The following is a 24,696-nucleotide window of genomic DNA, read 5'->3' on the forward strand; positions in this document are numbered from 1 at the left end:
TGTCTCAACAAAAAACGCAAAACTGTGATTACAGACATTGCAACACCCTTGACAAGAAAACATTTCTGTCCACGTTCCCTCAACAAGTTCTCTCCCTGGTTCCAGAGGGAGGAGATGGATTTGGCGCTGCTGAGGGATCCTCAGCAGCCACTGACCTTTGTCTTGCCTTCGGATCTGTGAGCTGTCAGACTGGATTACAGCCCTGGCTCAGTTAAACACCCATGTATGGGGCTTATTTACTCACAAGTCACAAGAGTAATTTCCATCTGTAGGCCGACTGTGTTCTGACCATGTTATTCGCACTGGTAGAATTAGACTAATACATTGTATTTGTATTGTGTTTAACTTCAAATTTGATTTCATATAGTCCTTTTTTATTGTATTGGTGGCATACAGTATATTGCAAATACATCGTCCTATATATAGCGACCTCTCTTTCCTAAATCAAGACTGATGCAATGCCTTGGTGTGTTGCTTGGTTGCTGCATTGGCCCTGAAGCCTGAAATGCCTAGGGAAGTTGCATCAGCCAGATCGCTCTGACGCTTATAGGGAAATATATTCAGAGATTGACAAAAACAAGCGACCAATCATGAAACGAGTTGGTTGGAGTGACAGTTAGACGGCCAATCAATTTGAAAGATGAGCGTACGTGGACAGTTACATTTTAGCCAATAGTGAGCCCGGTTTGGTTAGAAGTCCCGCCTTATTCGGCGCACCGAAATGTGATTGGATAAAACGGGACGGAGGGCAGGCCTTCCTTGAATTCTATTGGTCGAAAAAAGGGACATGGATTCGCCCAGCTGCCCCGCATGGTATAAATACATAAGCGCCACTGCGCCATGTTATCGGGAGTAAACCATTCAATTCGTCGTCGCTTCTTGGCCGGGAGAAGATCAACCCGAGGGTGTCCAAACACCATCGCAACTAAATCAAAACCTCGATCTTTTATATTCGATAGCTTAAAAAAAAATCCGTAGAGTCCCCGGTCGGCGAAGCTGCTGACCGAAACGGGGCTTCTTTTTTAAATATTCGTTTTCCATTGGTTTGAAGGCCCAAGCGGCTGCCATGGATTTTTAAGGCGTAATGCGGCATCTCTAATGCAACGGCAATGCATAGTGCAAGGCATAACCGAGAGCGAAATTCAATTTTCGCCACAGCTAAGCAGCTGGGCTCCAATACCGTCCGCGGTATACCTGCGAGCCAACCGGTCCCGCTGCTCCTGGACCGGCGGAAGCTAACGCTAGCTAGCTAGTCACCTGAGCTAACAACGAGCTCTGTTTTTATTTTTTCAACGAGAGATTCACCGATTCATCTCAACGTCGTCAACGTTATTGCTCAGAACAAAAAAAATAAAAATAAATACAACAAAATGAAGCCTCAAGACATCGTCGCCGGGAAGGCCAACAGCCTGTGGATCTTCGGGTACGGGTCTCTGGTGTGGAAGCCCGACTTTCAGTACAAGAGGAGCCAGGTCGGGTACATTCAAGGCTACAAGAGACGTTTCTGGCACGGAGACAACTTCCACCGCGGGAACGACGAGTTGGTGAGCTGCTACATGTTTATTGTGTTGTTGGTTAATTCATTTTTGACACAATGTGCTCGTTTTGCTTTACTCAGCTTGCCTCAGGCGTTGCCCGTGACGTAAAACCCTTTTTTTTTCCTCTCTCTCCTGCAGCCCGGAAGAGTGGTGACGTTGATTGAAGATGATGACGTAAGTGGAAAACTCTACTTCCTGTTTTGTATTGCTGGTGATGGAAACTGCAGGGGCGTTTCCAGGCACACTAATAAGCAGCAGTGTAATGTTACACATCATTACATAATAACTCACGCTCCCTCCTTCTCTTCTCACAGGCGAGCACTTGGGGCGTCGCGTTCGAGGTGACGGGCGCCGAAGTGGAGCAGTCCCTGAAGTACCTCAACGAGCGCGAGACGGTCTGCGGCGGCTACGTCACCAAGACGGTGGAGTTCTTCCCCGAGGGGGAGAAACAGCCTCCGGTTCAGGCGCTGGTGTACATCGCCACCCAAGAGAACGCCCTCTACCTGGGGCCGGCAAGCCCGGAGACCATCGGCGTCCAGATCGCCGTGTGCCAGGGGAAGACGGGCCACAACCTGGAGTATCTGCTCCGGCTGGCCGAGTTCATGAGGAGCAGCTGCCCGCACGTGGAAGACCATCACCTGTTCTCCATCGAGGCAGCGGCGTTGACCATGGTGTCCTATCTGTTGGCGGCCCAGTAGCTCGTACCCTTTTGTTGCACTAGTTTATATAGTGGCTGTACACACACACACTGAGGCTTTTCACCTGTCATGCTAAGTTTAATGTTGTGAAATCTACCATCCGCTGTACTTTAATCCATTGAATGCTACTGAAGTGACAATAAAAGGGAATCGTGATATTAGGTTTATTTTCCTCGTCTGATGCATGACCTCATGTTCACATTGTGATGTTATGCCTGTCTGGTGCGTGTTTGTACATCAGTTACAAAATGTTTGTTTACTGTAAACATCTGTGCAGTTCATTTTATTTTTAAAGCCACATTAAGTTTTTCTTATTTGCACAGTTCAAATTCCGTCCACTCCATACAGACATGCAGCAAGTAATTATGGTAGTTGTGCCTGTTTGCAATTCACCAAAAGGCTGCTGTGGTGACGTGTGGGTGTTCTTTATTTCCTTTAAGGCACGGATCAGTTTCACTGGTGGTAACGTTTTCATCCAGTTGCAAATGCCAATAAAAAAAGTTAAAGGAACTATTGTTTTTGTCGTTCATCCCTTTGCAGTAATCCTGGAACGAGGATCATTTCTTTTAAAAAACAACTCCATGGCCACTCGATTAAAGTTTGATTTGCATTCTCTTACTCGTAGGTAGTGATACAAATTCTGTCCCTATGAAATCACACATCCGGAGACCAGGACTGTCTATAAAAGGGACACAAAGGCTGAAGAAAACCTCACCTCATTAGGCCTTTAAAGCTTCAAGTTATACTTACAGAGAATGAAAGCTGAATCATTAAAGCTGTACACATTCACATTAAGGTCACGACCTGCGATGGACACAATGGAACAAATAGTTGCACACATTACGTATATGAATGTGCATACGTGCAGCGTTTAAACCCGCAAAAGTCCTGGGCCTTGTTCCAAGAAGCAGGTTTAATGAGATATAGAAGCTGTGCTGAGCGCTTGTTTCAGGTTGGACTGCGTTGCAGAATGTACTCGGCACAGTTTCATCCAGATAACTCTGTAAACCTGCTTTTTTTTTTTTTGGAACTGGTGGTTTGCAAAACAGACGTCAGACACTCCCAAACGCTGGCCAGAGCGAGCTTTGTGCCCTGGACACGATTCAAGGCGAGAGAGTCTATCTGGTTCTCAGAGGCTTATATAAACCCGCAGGCCCCGGGAGCGAAGCCCAGACCTGGAAGTCCTGTGTTTACAGTCTGCCCAGCGGCTGTGTCAGAGGGCACCAGGAAGAACACGCCGCTCAGGCGCTCATCGAGATCCAATCTCTCTGGCCCCTCACCAAAAACAAGGGAAAATATACCGCCATCAATTTAGGTGCACTTCAGACTTCTGCGACCTTTACGACCCGCCAAACACAAAATGTGTCGTTTTGGTCGGGTTGTGTTTTATTCACATCGAGACCTCCATATGTACGATGTGTTTGATGGAGCGGTGGGGGGTTTGTGAGATTTAAAAGAAATGTATTTAAAATGTGAGCAAAAACCATTTAAAAATAGTTTTTTTTAATGAATATTTAATAAAATATAAGTGCAAGTTCATGAATTGAATTGTATGTATTCTATATTAAATCAGACCCTGCTGTGTGATACATATTTTTTCAAGCAAAAAGGCATTGCACTGGTCACTTCAGAGGGTCCATCGATCCAAATTACAAAAAAAAGAAAAATCTGCCTTTGACATTTCCACCTCCATCCCAGATACAATGGAGCTGAATGGAAATTGGTTCAAGCTGCAAAAAAAGCACTAAAACCTTGTGAGGAAAACGTGGCGTTGCAAAAACAACGTCCCACTGACTGAGGGTCATCGGGACTATTTCTTCAGTAGAAAGTAGTTCCAATCAAACCGTCCACAGCGAGTCCCTGAGCAACTGGGACGTTGTTTCTGGAAACACTGCAGTTTAATCTTTTTAAATGTAATATAAAGGCCGAGAGCAAACATAATTAGGCCTGGGTGTAACCTCTTCGAAAATTTAATTTAGTTCTTTGAATGTCCCCCAAGTATAGACAACCATGACGTGTGTGTGTGTGTGTGTCGTAGTCTGAATTGAAAACTGAATGGAAAGGGAAAAATGTGGTTGTAATTTGCAGACAAGGTGAAAGATTTGGAATATATATATATATATATATATATATATATATATATATATATATATATATATATATATCCATCCATCGTTTGAGGGCGGATGACTAACTTTATTGTCCTGAGCAATGTAAGTGAGTATAATGACCACAAACAAACGAAAAATGATTAAAAATCAAGCAGAAAAGGCTGATTAAGCACTCTTTTTATTTTCAGTTGGCTCCTCCGGTTAGTAAAATGGCAGACGCGTTTCTTCATATGTACACATGACATATAAAAATAGACAGGCAAATGAGGGAAAAGCCGAAGGAAACGTCGCTCTCATCATTATGTACAGCAATATAGAACATCCAATTTTAATCACACTATTAACACAAAACAAAACAAGCCTAGAACAGATGTAGTGCTCAACTTAGGACACTGATGCAAACTTTTCCTAAAACATCAATGACATCAAAGAGAACTGCAGACTCATCACAAAAAACTATTTTCGGAAAAAATAAAAATGGCTTCAGTACAATTTACACAGTTTTACAGGTGAACACCCCCCTATTCGCCGACGATCGTGAATTGCCCATTTGTTTTGTTTTTTTTAAACATAAATTCAAATAACTTAAATAAAGACAAACCAAAAATGATCTGAGTGAATTCATAAATTTACTGTTAGCAGCATTTGCCGGATCAACCCCGTACTCCTCGTTTAGGAATACGATTTTCACATCGTCCATTCGTTCGTTTTTTCCCCTTCATCGGACAAAAAATATATATATCCTCGATTTTCATTTTCCCTCTGTACGGGAAAAACATGTTGATGGACAAAAGATTTAAAAAAAAAATAAAAAATAAAAAAAAGTTAAGACCTGCCATGTTGGTGTGGGAACTCACGCGCATCCTCTCTTACAAAAATAGGCGCTTTAGTAGAAAAGCTGTCGACATATTGTTTGGTAAAGTGTGAGGAACACGTTCACAGCTCTGTGAAATGAACCGTCCACCGGTTTGCACTGAGCATATATCTACACCACAATTAAATAACCTAATGTACATGTGTGAGAATCAACAACACAGAAGGGAGGAACGAAAAGAAAAAAGAAAAAAGGAAGACGTGGCTCAGTGCATTTGACAGAAACTCCTTTGCCTCCCTAAAACTAGCAAAGCGACCTCAAAGCCCTTAAAGCTCCGCGCGTCGGTTCACCTTCGTGTTGTAACGTCACGGCCCGGGGAGCGAGTCAAAAAGAGTCTGCTGTCACGATTGGGAAAAAAAAAAAAAGGTACAGTCTTGTCTTCTCAAAAAAAAAAAAAAAGAAAGCACGTGGAAATACTCGTCTTGTCGCTATGCAAACAAAAATACTCAAGGCGGATTTTGTCCGCTGACCCGGACACGTTAAAATAAAACTGAACCAAGAAATGTGGAGGCTGGTAGGGACTGTACCTTCAAATGATTGTGTGTGTGTGTGTGTGTGTGTGTGAGAAGAGGGTCATTTTAGTTGCTGAGCCAGCAGACACAGCATGGTCCAGGTATATATTTATGTATGTATGTATATATACATACTGTATTCCCTATTAGTTTAGGCATAAGGAGTCTGTGGGCATCACAGTGAGATTAGGTCAGTTATCTGTGTGTGTGTGTGTGAGGGCACATTTGTGTGTGTTCAGTCTGCATCATCGAGCCCCGGGACCACCCGGGCCCTTGCCCTTCCTGACTGCGTGGCTGCCGCTGCTGCTGCTGCTGTGATGGTGGTGGTGGTGGTGGCCGTGGGCCAGCTGTTTGTGGGGGCTCGGCGTGGAGGCGCGTCCTTTGGCCTGCGGGGAGGAGCTCCTGCTGGGGTTGAAGGCGGGGCCGGTACCGGACCGGCCCAGGGAAGGCTGCAGGGGGCTGGACGCGGCGAGGCCTGCTGGGAGAGGCGGGGACGGACATATTACTACGAGTGTCTGGGCGTGGGGGGGGGGGGGGGGGTCTGATAACTTTCACTTTATACTTCACCGACCTTTAGAGACGCTATAGCCGTACGCGGCGTACGCCGCCGCGGAAGCAGCCGCCGCGCCGGCCATCGCCCCCGCCATGGCCGCCGCGCTGCCCGCTGTCGACTTGCGCCCGCGTCCTTTCCCTCCCGACTTGGACCCGCCCCCGGATCCTTTGGGCCGCCCACGACTCCGCCCGGACCGGCCTCTGCCGGGGCTGATTGTTTCCGAGGCCGAAACGCCTGAGGAAGGAAGGAAGGAAGGAAGGAAGGAAGGAAGGAAGGAAGGAAGGAAAATGTAAAAAAAAAACACTCCATCCTTGTACCAAAGCAAGTAGTACCAGTTATTTGAATATATATATAAATGATGGCACATTGTAGACACAGGATAAATAAATAAAGTACGTTTGGCAACATGGGCATACATGATAAGTTTTCCTGTGACTCTTCTTCACCCTAAGTACAGGCTTTGGCAAAAACAAGACTATTGCTCTCATTTTCCAAACCCTTTGCCGAGCTCGAGCCAGTGTTTGCCTCACTGGTGATGTGTCTAATCCCTCCAGCACCGTCTCGTCTCCCCCCCCCCCCTCTCTCTTTCTGACTCCCTCGTCTCTCCACCAGTCTGCCTTTCCTTTCGCATGTTCCCATTCAAAACGCCGTATAAACGGCCCTTCTCTGGGAAGCGATGGGCCCAATCCATCACCGACACCCAGCCACAGATGAAACCCTCCACAAATCCTTCCCTCTTACCCACTAAATCTTACCCGTCCTCCCTTTTTTACAATTGCTCCCTCATTCTAACCTCCCTCCTCCTCTTTCAAAGCTGTCATCACGACGCCATGCACATCTCCGGCAGCACTGACTTTCTCCCAGACCGCTGGGCTCTGTTAATAATCTCCCCTGGCAAGGAGCATCCTGACAGTTTTAGGAGGGATTACCTTGTTGCGGCGCGTCCAAGAGTACAGATATATACTGTACAAGAGTGACGTAAACGATCTGGATCACATCGGACGGGACACACTGAGTCCAAAAGCAAAAATAAAACCCCGCTTATGAATGTAAATAATCACCTGCGTGGTACATGTGAGTCCAGTGAGGAGAACGTGACGAGCAGGACTCCCGTCTGCTGGAATGACGGATTTGCTTTTGCGTTCACCGTTCTCACAGATAACGCACAGATTGTGCTTTATTTTGGCACATTTGGGGATTTTGGAGTGACAGAATGAATGTACTGAGATTATCTGACATTAGGAAGCCGTCGAGCGTGAGCTTTTAGACGTGTGTACTAGCTGTGATTATAAAAGTGTTATGCACTAAATACATTTACAGTATCCTTTGGGGGTAAGCTAAGCAGCATTTTATAGTTTTTTTTGTTCTGTTGGAGCCAATTTGAATGTCTTAATACACTCTCTTATAAAAAATGATTTTCTTTTGTATATACAATTTAAATCTGCAATAGAAACAGTGATCATAGATGTAAAAAAAGGTGCAATATTTCCCCCGAGTGGAATAGAAATTGTAGTAAATGACTCGTATTTGAGTAACATCGTTACTTCCACCGCCGCGTAAATGTGACGATTTTCAAGACAGAAATGACTATTTGAGTATTCATTATCGCATAGTGTCATTGAAGAGCAATCCAACGGGACATACCAAACGTTAGACTATAATAAGAAGAGTTTATTTCATATTTTACAGACTGAAATTGCTAAAGCTTGAAGCAAAGTTTAGCTTCAACATATTTTTCGGGGGGGGGATATGAACGGGACGATATCCCAATTTCAATCCCCCGTGCACGATCCTGAACTAAAGCGCCAGCGGCGAGACGGAGTAGCGTTTCACTCACTCAGAAACCTGTTCTCCAGCTCACCGTTCATGTTGTCGGAGACGGATCCCGACACCGAGGACGGGGAGTTGGTGGCGCGAGACTGCGGCGCCGAGGACACGGGGTCGTCCACGATGACCAGCATGTCGCTGCTGCTCTCGTCGGCGTCGGCGTCCGGCGGCAACGAGCCGGGCTGGAGCTCGCTGCTCAGGGAGATCTGGCCGCGCACAGGAGCACACACACACAGACACACACAGACACACACAGACACACACAGAGAGATGCAGGGGGTCAGCACCACAGGAGACGAGGGACCGGTACAGCAAAGGGAAACAATGGAGGACCGATGCGAGGAGCAACGAGGAGAAGGAGGGGAAGCACAGGAAGGAGAGAAGGAAGGATGGAATATAGGATGTAGGACATGAGGACGAGGAAATGAACAGATTAAGGAGGTGGAGCAGGGAGGTGAATGTAAAAAGAAAAACATGGAAACAGAAGAATCAATAACCAAAAAAGCCAAAGTATCCTGATGGAGCAGCTTTTAGCACTCTCTGTAACGTCAAGTCAGCCATTTACAGCGTTTCCATCCTCCATCCTCTTCCACTTCCTTCCTCTTCATAAAAGGACGCTCACACCCTTCCACTTCTCTCCCCCACCCCTCCTTCCCTGGATTCGCTCACCTCACTAAAGGGACTGGGCATGGCCGAGTCCATCTCCACGCTGATGAAGGAGTCGTCTCCGTCTGCAGAGAGGTTGGAGTTGTCCGCCGAGGGCGCGTGAGAGATGACCAGGTTCACCTCCTTCTTCTTCTTGGTGTCGGACTCCTCGATTTTCTTCTGCTGGTGAGGGAACCGGTGTTAACACAAATCGTTTGAACAAATCGTTTGTAAAAGGCAGAATGCAATTAAGTTTGCTGAGCGTAGCCGTGCATGGTTTTAATAACCCGGCGTGTCTTCTCGTGAGCGCTCAGAGTCTCACGATGTACTCTACCTTCTCGGCGTACTTGTCCCTCTTCCTCTTGCGCTCTTTCACTTTGCTGCACTCCTCCAGCTGCCTCTTCTCATCCTGCCTCTGACGCACTACGGGAGAAGACTTTGGTTTGTTCTCCCTTTGCTCATAGTGATGGTGAAGATTAAAAAAAACAGCTAAATCCAGACAACAACAAAAAAGGGGGCTTAAAAGACTCACGTTTCTTCTCCAGCTCGTCGTCGTCCAACAGCAGGCCGACCACCTCTTTGGGTTTTAACGTGTCTGGTTTGAAGTTTCCTCCGGAGATCACCACCCTTTGGATCTTGTTACATAAAAACAAAGTAATTCATTCACTTGTGCCCTTTTTAAAGCCGTTGTCACATTTTTGAATGAGCGCCGGCGCTTCAGACCTCGCTCTTCTCCTTGGCCCGCTGCAGGATCCTCTCCTCGATGGAGCCCTGGCAGATGAGGCGGTAGACGGTGACCTGCTTGGTCTGGCCCAGCCGGTGCGCTCTGTCCATGGCCTGCTGGTCCACCGTGGGGTTCCAGTCGCTGTCGTAGAAGATGACCTGGGAGGGGAGGGTGGGGGGGAACATCTCAACTTGTTATCGTTCATCACATCCCCCACAAACCCCCCCCCCACACACACTTTCACTGTAATTCCTGGGAGCAATTACAGGGGATGTGTTATCCCGACTGAACGAGACAGATGTCCCGCGTTAACAGTCACTTCGAACGCATTGTCGTGAAAGCTAATCCCACTTGAACAGGGCTTTAGGGACACAAAGGGAGATTATGCTGAGAGATGCTGATAAACACACACACAGAGAGAGAGGGAGCGAGAGAGAGCATCATTTATATATGAATGATCAGCCCTCTCCTGCAATGCGCTCACACACACTATATTGTCGTTCCATGAACATATTATTAAACTCTGGTCGTCATAAACTCTCTGACTCTCGTAAGAGAAAAGCACTTGGCAGGGAGCGCACGCTGCATTATTCAGGAAGTGTTTTTCCCCGTGACTCACGGTGTCAGCAGCAGTCAGGTTGATGCCGAGCCCGCCGGCCCTCGTGCTCAGCAGGAAGACGAAGATGTCCGTCCTGCAGACGGGGGAGGAACACGGAGCAGAATGGAAAAGGTATCGTTTACAACTGTGCGAGTGCAAATGTACATATACAGTATCATGGAGCTAAATTGAGTTACAGCGGAATCGAGGGAACTACTCTAAAAAATAAAATAAAAATGTCAGCCGGAGCTTTTAAGCCCGTCAGCAAAACTGAAATGAAACGTGCACTTGATGCCAGCGGGAGAGTGGTCAATAAAGCCCAAACTCTTCCTCCTCCACTGCACCCCTCTACCCCTAAAGACAAGAACACTAATGTAAACCAGAACAAGTGGACTCACGAGGAAGCATAAACATATTTGGACGTGCACATGTAAGATTAAACCATCCGCTGATTGCTGCAATATACAAAACAGCAGATTTGCAGTTAGCTAGTGGCAGAAAGCCACACACACACACACACACACACACACACGGGAGATCCTCTCCATCTTCACCCACCGGCTCTGGAAGTCCGCCACCATGTCTCTGCGCTCCGAAATCTTGGAGGAGCCGTCGAGGCGCATGTAGGTGTGCTTACGATAAACCATGTACTCCTGGAGAGAGGGAGGAGAACAGAATGGAGAAAACCCATGAGACAATTATTTGATGTTAACACTCATCCGCCCATTTTTTCTTTTGTTTGCCAGGTAAAAAAAAATCAAATAGCATGAAGCTTTTGCTATGGATGAAGTTGTCATTATGTTACTTTAAAAAGTGCTTTAATGAAAAACAACTGGCTCCAGTGCTGCATGGAGTTCATGAATAATGTTTTTGAACTCATAGATTTGAACTAAACCTTCCTGGAACACCTTTAATTTTTTATTTTGAACCCGACCAACAAAACCTCAGACCTCTCGTCGCCCTAAAACCTGTAAGAAACTGGAAAATGTTTTTTTTCTTCTTAAGTTAATAAGTTCTCAAACATGCACAGCTCCACAGGTCTTCTCTCTGAGGATCAAATAAACACTGCAGGGTTTACTGGCTGAAAAGAAACACTAATCTCCAACGGAAGACTTTCTATCCGACGGAAACTTTTGCGTCCAAAATATTAAAAAGTCCCACATTTCTTAAGCACATTCGCTGGAGTTGAAACCTCGATCTCAGCCCAGAGACACTGAGAAATGCAGAATTTGATACTCAAACCCCCCCCCCCTCCACCTCCTCTCAAAGTCTGCTAAGATGTGTGTGTGTGAGTGTGTGTGTGTGGGAGGGGTTCTTTAAGTGCAACAGCAGTGATGAGGTGACATGTTGATCTCTCTTTAAGCACTGCCCTGAACCCCCGACCCGCTCGCTCCAACATGTCAGTGCCCCTCCAAGACCCCCGATGAACCGGCCGCAAACACTGGCGCCCGTCACGACTCGCCTCTCGCAATCGTTAACAATGATATCAGTGATTTGACGGTATGTTTTCTGTGACCCCTCCGAAGCCTCTCGGGGTTCGGAGGGGTAGGGGTGGGGGGGGGTCCCGGCAGGGCTTTGCCCCTCCTGGCTCCGTTCCCAGCAGCCCCATCTGCTCCGAGTGAACACTGCATTAGGGGCCATTAGCTCGCCGCGCGCCAAAAAAATGCTGCTAACCTTGTTGAATTGCGTCTTGACGGCTCGCCAGCAGGATGTTGGCGATACGGTTTGCTCCAAAAAAAAAGGAAAAGCCTTACTCGGCCAGAAAATCATCAGGATTTTTTATTTTTATTTTTTTTGAAGAAGAAGAAGTCGGCAACCTTCAAGCTGACATGATTTAAAAGCCGAGTCTCGGTGTGGACTTTGCTGCCACAGTGAACATCTTTACCTCAACAGCTGGCAATTTCCCCTCCTGTGTTGTTTGGCTTGGCGATAATCATGAGTGTCACTGCTTTATTTCTGCAGTTTTTCACACAGATTTTGTAACGCGTTAAACCTTTAACCGGTCAAAATGTTCAACCAACTGTCAGCAGCCCATTAGAGAACATATTTAGTGAAACTAACATCTGTACGGGTGCGATATCTGACAACAACACACTTGGAAGTGATGTATGGGAGGAGGGGAGGCATGGCAGCTCAGACATTTGTTAAAAAAAAAAAAGTGTGACGATATTTTCTTTTTTCTGCTCAAATGGCGATTGTACTTAAAAAGCTTCAGAGTTTGGCTCCTAGGAAAAAGCAAGGCGTGGCCGTCGGTTTGTTTCTCAACTTCCCAAACAATAATGAGCCCCCGAAGAAACGCTGTGTGGATTTATTGCACTTCTCGGGAACACGATGTCACATGCCAACAGCCTGTTCCCAACTCGACAACAGTACCAACTTATTCCACCAGCCATCAAAAACGACAGAGCATCCTGTTCGAGTGCTGAATTAACTTCACCTTTTGGAAACCGTGCGCGAAAATCCTCCCGCTCCCATTTTAAGTCCCGGCATGCCCTATTCAGACAATCTTTGGGCAAAAAATACGGATTCTTTTTTAAAAACTCCACTACCCATGGACGCACACGGACGCACACGGTTTCTTTGCATTCGCAACCGAATGCATCACCAAACCACCGCAGTCTCATCCGTGTTTTCTATTGCGTAATGCGTCCCTGTCTCCCACTTTGTGAACACAACTCTGCTGCTAATTTTCTGGCTGCGGTGCCAGCGGCTTCTTTGCGGGCGTTCTCTGCTCTCCGAGCCGCAGACTTGCAGTGCCGTCTCGGCAGCCGCAGACACACAACTCATGCGGGGGGGGGGGGGGGGAGCGGCAGCAACTTGGCCGCTGCCAAGGAGAAACTCAACAATGTTATTTTTCTTTCGGGGGCCACCCGGATCTCGGCGATCCATCACCCCGGCTGTACGTGATGTCACCGGGAGAACCGAGTGCGGCCCGACCGGCGACGAAAACAATGACGCTAATGACAGAGATTAGCATCGGCCTCGCGTTCGCTCTTTTTCCCTCTCTCTTGGTCGAGCGAATCAACTCCATCTGCAGAATTTTAATCCCTGACCAACATGAAAGATAATGTTTTATAGGGAAAATTGAAGCCAGACTTGGTCGAACACACTTTAACCCAGTAGTACAGGAGACGCTGTCACATCCCCAACGTCACTGTGTGAGGTCACTGACGCTGTTAAATGGCCTCGGAGAAGAACATTAACCCCATCAGTAAGAAATGACCACATGTTTGTAACCGTGAGTATTCTGTCTCATCGTCTACCAACACATCGACAGTGCTGCTCCTCGTGAACAAACTTGGCCATCGCACTTGGTTTGAAGCCATCTTTGCGTGTTGTAATATCAACGGCAGGCGTGTTATTCATTGTGCTGATTGAGTGACTTGTTCACGTTGTGGGTGTGGTGCCTGCACCCCGATGAAGTCAGACAACTTGAGTAAAAACCTGAATACAAATGACTCATAAATGAACTTATAGTTGCTGTCAGTTTGAACAAAAACCTAAATTACTACATTTATATATAATCTGGTACGAATCTTGACCGCAACTATTCACTTGTGCGATTCATCTTCATTTCAAAACGCCAAAAAATCACTTTAAGAAGCACACAACTGGCAGTGAGCAGAAGTGGGTTTAAAAAGTGGCCGGCATTATCCGAGCCGTCTTGAACACCACTCCCATCGCTGTGTTGCTACGACCTTAAACCACGAGGCAATCCCACCGTTTCCCAGACACGCAGGAAGACGGTCCTTAAGCACCTGGGCTGGGTCCATCTGCCATCAAAAGATTTGGCCGGTGGAGACGGCGCTGTGCCGTGTGAACGGGGGGGAAGGAGTTCCCAGTGACATCATGCCAGAGGCGCGGTATTGCGATTGCAACAATCTCGGAGACAACAATAGAGGGTTTCGCCGAGGAGCTGTCGACACATGATCAGCGGCAGAATTGCTCTGCGCCGTCATCCCCTCGTCCCAGATTACAGCTCGCCAAGAAGCTAACAAGAAGACAGCGTCTCTGTGTTTGATGCCCTGGTCGTCTTCAACATGTCCTTGTTCATAAATTACCTCAACAAGATGGCGACGTATCTGTGTTGACAGCTTAGATCGCTCATCCTCTGTAGATTAAAGTAATAAAAGTCTCTCATTTCTGGCTTCATGATGATCTTTCCCTCATTTGTTCCCCTGTCTAAAAAAAAACTACCTTTGTCTCCTGCAGGATTTCTCTCTTTCTTCTAACCCCAAGGCCCTTGCCACGCCCCTCAGCCCCCCTCTACCCCTCCAGCCTGCCTCTTTTTCTCATTCCTTCCAGTCATCCCTCCCATCTGGCTGCCTCGCCCGCAGATGAGACCCCGCTAATTAGCCCTGACCTGTTAATTAGCCGTCTAATGAGTCCGCTAACGAGGGACGGGCGGGCTGATTAGAGGAACCGGAGCTCGATAGCTCGCGAGTGGAAGCCGACCGGTTCAAAAAACTCGCTTGGAGCAACACGGGTATATGCAAATGACAAATTAAAGGTGTGTTTTCAGAGAACAAGAGGGTTTTTTTGGTGTGTGTGTGTGTGTGTGTGTTCATACCTCCAGAAGGTCTATCATGCGGGTCATTTGGGAGTAGATGAGGACTCTGTGTCCGTGGACCTTTAGCCGACTCAACAGGATATCCAAGGTGTGGAGCTTGCCGCTCTCCGTGATCAGGCTCTCCTTATCTAAAGAGAGGAAGGGACAAAGAAGTGAGAACATAAACTACCTAGATTGCATTTGACACAGTGAAATTGTAAAAAAAAAAAAAAAAAAGCCTCCATTGTATCCAAGTGTGAGAGCCTCCACAACATGAATCATTAAAAAAAATACTGATAGATATATACAATATATATCTTAGTGTTTACCAGAATGTAAAGAAATCCAAAGCAAAGCTTGTCATGTCCCTCTTTTCCCTTATTTAGTGTTTTTACTTGATATCTTTCATGATACGTCCGCTCACAGGCAGAATAGAGAAAAGCAGCCCAATCAATTCAGAGGTTATTAACTCTTCCCGAATCAATACGAGTCTTCAAAAAGATTGTATCCACCAGGATAAAGACCTTTTCAGCAGAGTGGCTCAGCCTGGGGATCAATACTCCTAAATCTGTCTCTAATCTGCTGGTTGTTTAAATAAAGCGTGTGCCCTTATTGACTGGACCGCTGATGAGAGAGCGATGGAGAATGAACAAGAGAGAGAGTGAAAGAGAGTGAGAGAGAGAAATTGTGAGAACAAGAAAGAAAAGAGAAATTGTGAGAACAAGTGATTTACACTCCATCTCACACAATGGCACAAAAGAGGAACAAATAGACCCAGGCAGTTGGTCTCGGTCAGCTCGCTGCCAAAGCGCCACATCAGGTGCTCCTCGGGCCCTCAAATGACCACGGAGGGAGCAATCTGATCCGGGGTTCTGCTGTTGAAGTGGTTCCTTCCATGTCCAGCTGATGAGGAATTAACGTCATCTGGCACAATGAGCAGAATGAGAAGAAAAAAAAGGGAGCCGGTGCTGTCATCGACCCGGCAACAGGCGCTCTGTGGTGTTTGACCACGGGGGTCGCGACCCCGAGCGAGGAGAACCTAAGGCCAGGTCCAGGGTCGGGTGTCGGGGGCGGGGGCGGGGGGGTTACAAGAGAGTCCCTGTGGGAGAGTCAGGCTCGGCCGTCTCGCACTCCAGTCGGACACTTGTTCCCAAGCCCCTTTTGTGTGCTGCAAAGCCGGGCTTATAAATATTTCCCAGTCTTGTTTCCTTGCTTTGTCAACGTAATGTAACCAACCGGCGTTAAAAATGCCGCTCCATTAATCCAAAACACATGGTCCGCTGAACCCCGAGGCTGCGATAAAACATGAATATGACAACTTCCTCCAAACAATACGTGTAAAACCTGGATAAGAATCGCCGCGTGAAAAAAAAAAGACAATAATATGCGCTGAAGTCCGCTCGATGAGCCAACAACACTCACACACTGGATCGTTCTCCATTTGAACCGGTAGCATTCGATGCTAATGTGTACTCGGACTGAACCCTGACCTGTGACCCTTTAGCATAGCCCCCACCTTTTCCCCCCAAAAAGAGGTCAGGCCCTGTAGAGGTGTTAAAGAGGAACTAATAGAACAGATGAACAAGGGAAACACTCTGGGGAAGTATTGGAGAGCGGGTCACTGCGGAGCGCCGCCCGCCTGTCAAAGACATTCGGCGCCCGAGTGTTGAATCAAAGAAACGTCGACGTCTTTCATTTCACTCGTGTGGTTTTTCCTCCACACAGCTGGTGTGCTGCAGGACAAAGTGCTTTTCAATTTGCTAACGTTCATCGGGAGTAGACAAAAAATAGTTGAGAGGAAACTAACTTAAAAAGGTAGAGAGATGTTGAGGAAAAAGAAGGTAAAAATGGACACGCGGGATCCTAAAAAAAGATGCTTCAAACGCACTAATAGCGAGAGACAAACTAAATCTGTACCAGACCCAGCTTAACTGTAGATTTACTAGGTGGGCGGTTGTTCCAGACTGCTGTGGCTCTTGTCGGTGCGTACCAGGAGACCGCCGCGCCTCCCTGAGATACACAGTGTGAGTATCCCGCTGTCAAAAGACCTATAATTGGCCATGGCGTCGAGAAAGTGGGGCAACCGAAAAGCAAAAGGAAGCGAGCGTGAGACGTGCAGAGGATTAAACATGTGTGGTGAAGAAAGAAGAAGCAGAAGAAAAAAGGGTCCAGACGGAGAGTGAAGGGGGTCTTTGCCTGCGGTGGCTCCAACTACAGCTATTAGCACGGTGGCGGCAGCAGTGATGTCGTGGTGAAATTCAGACGGGGGGCCTCCTCACCACAGGTGCCGGTCCAACGAGGGCCGCCGCTCAGTCAAGGCCGCGATACCAACCACCCAGATGCAAACCCCCACCACCCTCCTCCACCCTTCCTTTGGCTAAAAGACGCAAAATGCTCATATATAGCAATACTGCTCGAGCCCTGCCACCAATCCGTTTCTGTCGAGGCAGATTATACTTAAGCCGCCAGACTCCGATGTCATGTTTCAAGATGGGTTAAAGCCCTTATCTCAGGATCTCTGTGGCCAAACAGGACCGAATGTTGTGTGTATTTAATCTAATTCTTGAAGGGTGAAACACTGTAAAGCTGAAAATCCCATATTAAAGCAGTTAGCCGCTATTATTTCTGTATTAAGAGACATGTCAGTTGGGGTAATCCCTTTGTTTATGCCTGGATTATGAAGTTCTGCTCCTTAAGAAAAGCCCCTCTTGTGTGATATTTGACTCCGCCGACATCTCGATCTCTCCGTTACTCGCCGAGGGAACCGTCTGATCCCGATCATATTTGAAAAGCAGTTACAACACAGACGTGATCGTGAACACACACACACACACACAAAAAAAAGATGCTTCATTATCAAAAAGGAAGGCCGGGAAACAGATGTCCGACAGGAATGGCGAGGCCGTCTGGCCCCCCCCTGCAACAATCCAAACTCCCTGAAGCCCAGCGATGCGAGGTGGCCGAGTTCAAAACATTTACAGCCGCATATAGAAAATCCCAGTTTCTAAATATCGCTGCCATACCCTATGAAGCAACGCCAAGAAAATGAATAATTAGGATTTCGTGAAGGGCTTTGGAGGTCTGTCTCGTTCCAACATAACACTTATGGCTTACATTATAAGCTACATGTCGGCGAGGGGAAATGCATGACCGTCATGTCATGAATGTGGACAAAGTGGATGCAATAAACCATGCATGTAACGTGAATTATGGGAAGCTTAGAGGGATTTCTGTACATCGAACTCGTTAGCACGCTGAAAATGATCCGGCCGACGAGATCCGTTCAAGTTGGCTATCGGTCCAAACCAACGGGTCTTATCATGTGAAGCTGGGGGTCAAACGAAAAGGAGCCTCAGAGCACGTCACATGACGTGAACTTTCTGTTGACTGAAGAGAAAAATTGTGTCCTTTGTAAATCTCCTGTATTATTAAATTATCTCAATATTAAATCTGGGACAAGGTCCCTGAAAGCTGCAGGGCTGCAGAGGCCCTCAGCTCCTTTAAATCCAGATAGAAGACCTTTCTGTTTGCTGTTGCCTTTAATTGAACCCGACTCAAAGATATAAATGTCTGCATCGAACTAGTTTATTTCTTAAATTGCACTGCAACGTTTAGTCAATTTTCTTTTGCTTTTTGCCTGTTCGTAATTGGTTTTAAATCTTGTTTTCTTCTGCATTATGTTTCGATGCTACTAATGGTTTTGTGTCAAGCACTTGTTGTTGAAATGTGCTCTCCAAATAAACTCGCCTTGCCTTGAAAACCAAACCGCAGAACATTTGGGATCCTTTTTCTGAATAAAATCTGGATTCAAATGCACTGAAATAAAAAAAAAGACCAGCGCCCCCTTCTCCCATGTCTCCGTGATGTCTGAGGGTTGTGTTTGTATCCTGAATTTTAAGACAAAAAAAAAAACTTTCTAATTGTGGTCCGACGAGGACCGGGCCTGCGATGAAACCACACCCCGAAAAAAAAACCACAAGCAAATCCCATGTGGTGTCACACCACTCCGCTGTTACTATGGATACACATATCAAGCTTCACCACCTGCCCTTGCCCTCCCTCCCCTCCTTCACCTCCCTCCCCTCGCCTAAATCCAATCCAGCCTAACTGCAGCGTTCACCCGGCCGGCCCTCCTCGTCTCCTCCTCCCGTCCTTACCTCCTGCTGGCAGATTAAGCTACACTCCCCTGTCCCTCCTCTCTCTCCCTCTCCCTCTCTCTCTCTCTCTCCCTTTCACCACATCCACTGCGCCCTCCAGCTCCCTCCCTCCTCCTCCTCTACTACGAACTCCCCCCTCACACACACACACACACACACACACACCTCACCGTACACCCTCTCTCTCTCCCTCCCCCTGCTGTCTGTCCCCCGACAGTGTAATCCAATCCCTGTAGGGCCAGAGCCAGGGGCCTGACACGGTCCTGACCCAATTAGAGGCCTGCTGCCAGCTAATTAACCCCGGCCCAGCCCTGGTGCCTGGCGCCTGATACTCCCAAACCAACTACGAAGCTAATTTCATTAATACGCCACTACAATCTTCTGCCCTGTCCCCCCCCCCCGCTCCTCCTCTCCAACTCCCCTCTCTCTTTGCTAAGACTTGGAGCTTGCTGCCAAAAAATATAAAAAAGAAGCAGAGAGCGGGAGCCGCCCCCCCGATCCAGGGGAGGGAAGCGGGGCCAGATGCGATCGGAAAAAGGAGGAGACGAACAGCAGCGAGGTTGCAGAATGAACACACACCAAAAAAAAAAAGAGAAAGAAGAAGAAGAAGAAATGTCAAGCGCTGATGAAAGAAGATAGATGGACGGTTATGTGAGAAAGAGAGACAGATGGGGGGCCACGAGGCGGGTCGAATCGGAGATCGAATCCGGCGTCAGGCCCCTCACTGTATAATGATATATTACACTGTGCGATCAATACGTCAATGGGCAACACTTGTTCAGCACCGCTGACGATGGAAATATTAGCCCGTCGCTACTTTGCCGCCTCCGCGTTCGGTATTGACGAAAGTCAGGCTCAAACTTAATTTTCCTTTCGCGGCTCCAGCGCCGGCGGAGCTAAGAGCCAGATGCCAGCGGGGAGGCTTTTGTGGGACGCAGGGGGAGCAAAGTGGCGGGCAGAAAGCAGGAGATTTTCCTCTTTTTTTTTTAGCTTCTCGTTAGAGCAAAGTGAAGCTTTACAGATGCTAAAGAAAACTAAATGAGTCTGCATCGAGAGCATGCTCTCTGGAGAAGAGCCAAGTGTCAAAACACATTCCTGAAAGCCCTGAAATGCATCTCTGCAACCACTTGTGACAGAAAGGACTGTTTGTGTGTGTGTGTATAAATATACATATATATATTATGTATATGGAACATGTGAGAGTAATACATCACTATCTCTCCTCAGACACGCAAGGGGAGCCCTTCTTTTGGTTCACCAGGAGTCGTTAAGCACGGGAAGAGACAGACAGTCGCGGGGCATTCTCACCACACCACAGCAGCCCACTGTGACCTCTGTCATTAAGATAGATTACTGCTAGTTACCCGTGGCCAGCGCTGACTCGACACACACACACACACACACACACACACACACACAGACGAAAGCTTGGCGGCGAAGAGACTGGGAGCGCTCGATACCGCTCGGCTTCCACGTACAACAAGGTGTCATCACGTAGGTATAACGTGGCTAATGTCTCCCCCTTCAGTCTACTTTGGGATTAAATAGTTCCTAAAGAATCTGTGAACACGCTTTTCCATCTTGTGGGACACATTCATGGGCCATAAATTGGACGAGGAAAAGCAAAAACAAATCTCTTTTCCCTTTACGCACTTGGCTAGATGTTGTTCTGGTCCCTAAAAAGTTTCTTTTAAAAAAAAAATTTAAAAAAAAGCTAAATTCCACAGCCGGTAACCGATGCCAGTTTAATGCAGATGGAGAGAAAGGGGAGGAGTCAGACGGAGATGTGGTGAGGCCGGCCGTCTGTGTTGTTCTGTGCCTGTCTACCGGAGGGCCGGGGGAAGCTTCCTGCCATTTTGCTGGAGAGCGGAGTTCCTTTGAAGGGACAGGAAGGCAGAGCTGCATTTCCCACAGCCTCATGTGGGCTGCCGGGGCCCGACCGCTCTCTGTTTCGCTCTCTCTCATACTCTGATTGATACACAGACGGTTCAACCACAATCAGTAAAAACAAAAGTTGCACAACAGGACGCACATGAACAAAGTCTTCTTCCACCGTCTCCTTCACTTACACGTTCCCTCCTCGTCCTCTGCAGCGGCGGCAGTGACAATCGTTTTCCAGCTCACGACAAAAAAAAAAAAGGTTTTAAAGAGCGCCAACAGCGGCCGCTACAGTGGGAAGGCTGTCATTTTGCGGAGCGGGATCCCTTCTAATTACCGAAAAAAAACAAAAAAAAAACGACGCCCGGAGGGCCACACGGACGAGGAAAGGTTATTTCCGTGTCGCGTTGGAATGTGCTGCAAATATAATCCTGCGGCACGCAAAAAAACTTACTTCCTTTCCAACTAATCTTTAACCTGACTCGTAACATTTCTCGGCAGGGACGTTTGTCCTTATGGGAAAATAGAAAGCGAGAGAGAGAGAGAGAGAGAGACGGCCGCAGAACAAACAGGACTGGAATGTCTCTGCGATCGGAGTCAAAACCGCTTCTCTGCCACCGACGAGCTAAATTCATGGAGCGAATACTACCCTGCATGCATCTTGCTTTCTCTGTGATCAGGTGCACATAATCGTCAAAAATAATAGCAATCAGCATGGAGATTTATTTTTAGAAAGACAACTTTTCTGCCAACGCAATGACATTAAAAAAACTAAATAAATCTGGAGGTCCAAGACATTCCCGGGTTGATTGTTTGTTTCCCTTAATAAGCCCTCTGATTAGATTCCTCTGCCGATATCAGTGGGCAGCCGTACTCACGCCATGGCGCTCAAAACAAACAGTCATTCAGCTCTGCCATTTGTTCTCAGAAAAGGTGTGGGGGGGGGCTGGGAGAGCAGAGGAGAGGGAGAGGGTGGGAAACTTCAGCCGGGCCGCTGTACATATCTGGGCCTTGATGTGGCAACAATGCGTTTTTTCGGCAGGAGGACGGGTGCCGGAGTGTTGGGTCACTTCCTTCCTACCGAGGCTGAGAAACAAGTTGGGAGACCAGACGAGACCGAGAGGCCGCGGCCAGATAACTGATTCCAGACCAGCGCCCCGGTCCTGTCCGTTAGCGGCAGAGACGGAGGTGAGGCTGGTCCTCGGGCGGCGTGTGAATTAAAAAAAGGCAACGCCGGCCGAGCGTGGGAGAGTGTGCTGTGGGGAGAGGCGAGAGACACCTCGGGCCCCCGTGTGAGCGCCGCACAATTGGGCCCGATGGAACATGAACACACACAGAGTTTCACACACACACACACACACACACACACACACACACTCTCACAGACGGACCATCTATTAGTGTTACCTAACTCAGCACTTGAACAATGACCAGTAGCTAAACTTCCTCGCTTTGTCTGCCTCCGTATAACTTCACAAGAGCTTTCAAGACTGTTCTCACACAGACACACAAATACTGGTTTTGTTTCTCACTTTTACACACAAAACGCTCTCATGGGCACATGTAGATGGGTAAAAAAAAAAAAAACATTTAAAAAAGCGTTACTATTGCAATCTGTGAGAAAGTGGGACGCTTAGGGGACGTTACCACAAAAAAAGAAAGAATGTATTGCAGTTTTATCAAACCAGCATATAAAAAAAAGGGACACACATCCATTTTTTTATGTGCCAGAACCGGCAGTTGTCATCATAAACCACGACAGAGGCAGTTTATCGGCCGTGAAGCGGGTCAGCGGGAATGGAAGTGCCGTCTGTAAAACAGTAATGGCCTTTCTCACCCTGGACATCCATCAGTCATCCGAGCCCCTGGCAGCGAATCGGCTCCAGCTGACCCTCAACTCAACAAGCGGAGCTCTTCCGATAAAAAAAAAAAAAAGGCGCTTGAGAGCACACGTATTCCCCTGTACTCACACACCTACAACGGAAATCGCCGCTATGCGATCATGCAAGTGAACTCCTGCAGAAGGCCTTCACCTCAGCAGTTCATCAAGACGTGTCCGGCTCAGCGCCCGCCGGCCTTCGTCGAGCCTCCCAAAGGGGCCCCTTATTTCAGCCTTCAGTCAAAAACTGGATTTCCAGTATTTGATTAAACTGTCAGTTCAAATTTGACTCAACGGTATTGACTATGGGTTACCGTTACTGAGCTTGTGAACTTAGAAAACACTTGTTTCCAAGTTGAGAGAGAACATTCCTTTGTTTTTTATTTGGCACATTTTCCACTAAGTTTTAAGCAGGTCGCTGTTTTTCAACTCGCTTTATTCACTCCGGCCTTCGGGGTTGGAGCTCGAACACAAAAGTCCTTACCGGGTATCCGGATGTAGGACCACCCGTGCCGCGGGTAGAGGGCCATCACGCCCCCGGGCCGTTGCGGGTGGAAAGCGTTGGACCTGGCGAGCCAGTCCGAGGCGAGTTCCGGGGAGCCGTAGAGGAAACACTGTTTGAAGACGGCGCCCCCTCCGCCGCGCGTCACCCGCCACTCGTACTCGGCGCTGCGGTCGTCACAATACCGCTCCATGGGAACCGCTGTCACCTAGGAAACCAGGAAAGGAAAGAAAAAAAAGGATGGAGGGCTGCCTTCACATGAAACAAAAGAAAATATTGTGTGGCGGAGAGAGAGAGAGATAATGTGTTTGGAGCGCGAATGTTAATACGCTTTTCTGAGTGACATTTGCTTCCTTATCTTTTTTTAAATTAAACTTCATTTTTAAATGCAGAGAAATGTAACACCTAGGTGTGTACTTGACTTAAGAGATAGAGCGGAAACCACTGCATGAATGCTGATTTCACTGAATCAGCAGGTTTTCTGCAAGTGTGTGTGTGTGTGTGTGTGTGTGTGTGTGTGTGTGTGTGTGTGTGTCAAGAGGAAGCTTGACTACTGGTTAACAACCCGAGCAAGAAGCCCCTTTTTTTTAGAGTCTCTGTTTGTTTTAAATGCAGCTGGAAACCACAGCGGTTCACCCCGACAGCCCAACCACACACAGTCACACACACAGTCACACACACACACACACACACACACACATCTTCACAGATAAGTGCTCATTGTTGGAAGCCTACAAAACGCTATGTGCCTCTTCCCTTTCCACGACCACCCAAACGCTTGTCTGTCTTGCACGGGTCAGCGCACACATGCAGGCTGTCCACACAAACACACAGAGGACATGCAAGAGCGCCTTTTTTGGGCCACTTGCTGCTCACACACACACACACACATATATATACACCCACCCTGGGCGTGGCGGCGAGCAGGAACTTGGGTGGCAGTGTGGGCTGGCAGGGCCGCAGCGTGGAGGTGGAAAGGTTTTGGCTGTGGATCTTCACGTCTGCGTGGCCAATCATGCCGGGTCTTAAGGCTGTGAACACCAGGTCCTGAAACACACACACACACACAGAATATTACTATACTGTTTCATAAAGCCCAAATCTTCACAAACACAGTGATTACACCTGAGGGACAAAGTGTATTGTATTGATAGTAATTTCAAAAAACACTGCAATCAATTTTAAACCTCCTGCTCAATTTATTCCTGTTGTGATTCATGGCAAAGTGGCCGATTACGGAAAACAGTGTCTTCAAATTATAGGAAAATAATAGGCAGCAAAGGTAAGATGTAAACAAACCGAAAGCGACAGATATTACTGAGTAATCATGTTTTTTTTTGTATTTTATTCACTGCTCTGGTGGTATTTAGGTTTGATTGGCTACATGCCTGAAATGTTATATAAAATGTCATCTAAGTGCTTCAAATGTTATGTTAAATCTATGATTATGCAGCTTATATGATTTTAGTCGAGTACATCGCAGGATTAACAGCGCGGCTGATCATGTAATCGTTCCTGCACACACACACACACACACACACACACACACATACAATATATATATCAATTCTAAGCAAAGACATGATGATGGATAATTCATGTTTATAACGCAGGTGTAGGTGTTATGCATACTACTGTCCCCGTGCTGTGT

The 24,696-nt window shown here is 47.3% G+C and overlaps 2 protein-coding genes across 3 annotated transcripts in view; one reads left to right on the forward strand and one right to left on the reverse strand.

Annotated features, from left to right (window-relative positions):
* Positions 1-851: 851 nt before the first annotated feature.
* chac1 (ChaC, cation transport regulator homolog 1 (E. coli)) lies at positions 852-2,740 on the forward strand. Its single transcript, XM_068576461.1, has 3 exons — positions 852-1,544; positions 1,677-1,712; positions 1,853-2,740. Exons 1-3 carry the CDS (start codon positions 1,371-1,373, stop codon positions 2,234-2,236), a joined length of 594 nt encoding a protein of 197 aa, XP_068432562.1. The 5' UTR covers positions 852-1,370; the 3' UTR covers positions 2,237-2,740.
* A 1,767-nt stretch (positions 2,741-4,507) lies between these two features.
* Positions 4,508-24,696, reverse strand: part of ino80 (INO80 complex ATPase subunit) — a 32,777-nt gene continuing 12,588 nt past the window's right edge. Inside the window, exons 26-37 of one of the 2 annotated variants that reach the window (XM_068577123.1) lie at positions 23,952-24,092; positions 23,028-23,253; positions 14,651-14,778; positions 10,639-10,733; positions 10,102-10,174; positions 9,482-9,640; positions 9,291-9,393; positions 9,093-9,181; positions 8,783-8,938; positions 8,148-8,319; positions 6,305-6,520; positions 4,508-6,211 (exon numbers count right to left, since the gene is read on the reverse strand). In XM_068577123.1, the coding sequence (XP_068433224.1) occupies positions 5,979-6,211; positions 6,305-6,520; positions 8,148-8,319; positions 8,783-8,938; positions 9,093-9,181; positions 9,291-9,393; positions 9,482-9,640; positions 10,102-10,174; positions 10,639-10,733; positions 14,651-14,778; positions 23,028-23,253; positions 23,952-24,092 (1,791 nt within the window). In that variant the 3' untranslated portion in view covers positions 4,508-5,978. Of the gene's footprint in view, positions 6,212-6,304; positions 6,521-8,147; positions 8,320-8,782; positions 8,942-9,092; positions 9,182-9,290; positions 9,394-9,481; positions 9,641-10,101; positions 10,175-10,638; positions 10,734-14,650; positions 14,779-23,027; positions 23,254-23,951; positions 24,093-24,696 lie in introns of both variants that reach the window. The other variant, XM_068577122.1, reaches the window with a different exon arrangement.

This window comes from Clinocottus analis, unplaced genomic scaffold (genome assembly GCF_023055335.1).
Source record: "Clinocottus analis isolate CAN_PGR_092001 unplaced genomic scaffold, fCliAna1.0.p SCAF_15, whole genome shotgun sequence".
NCBI lineage: Eukaryota > Metazoa > Chordata > Actinopteri > Perciformes > Cottidae > Clinocottus > Clinocottus analis.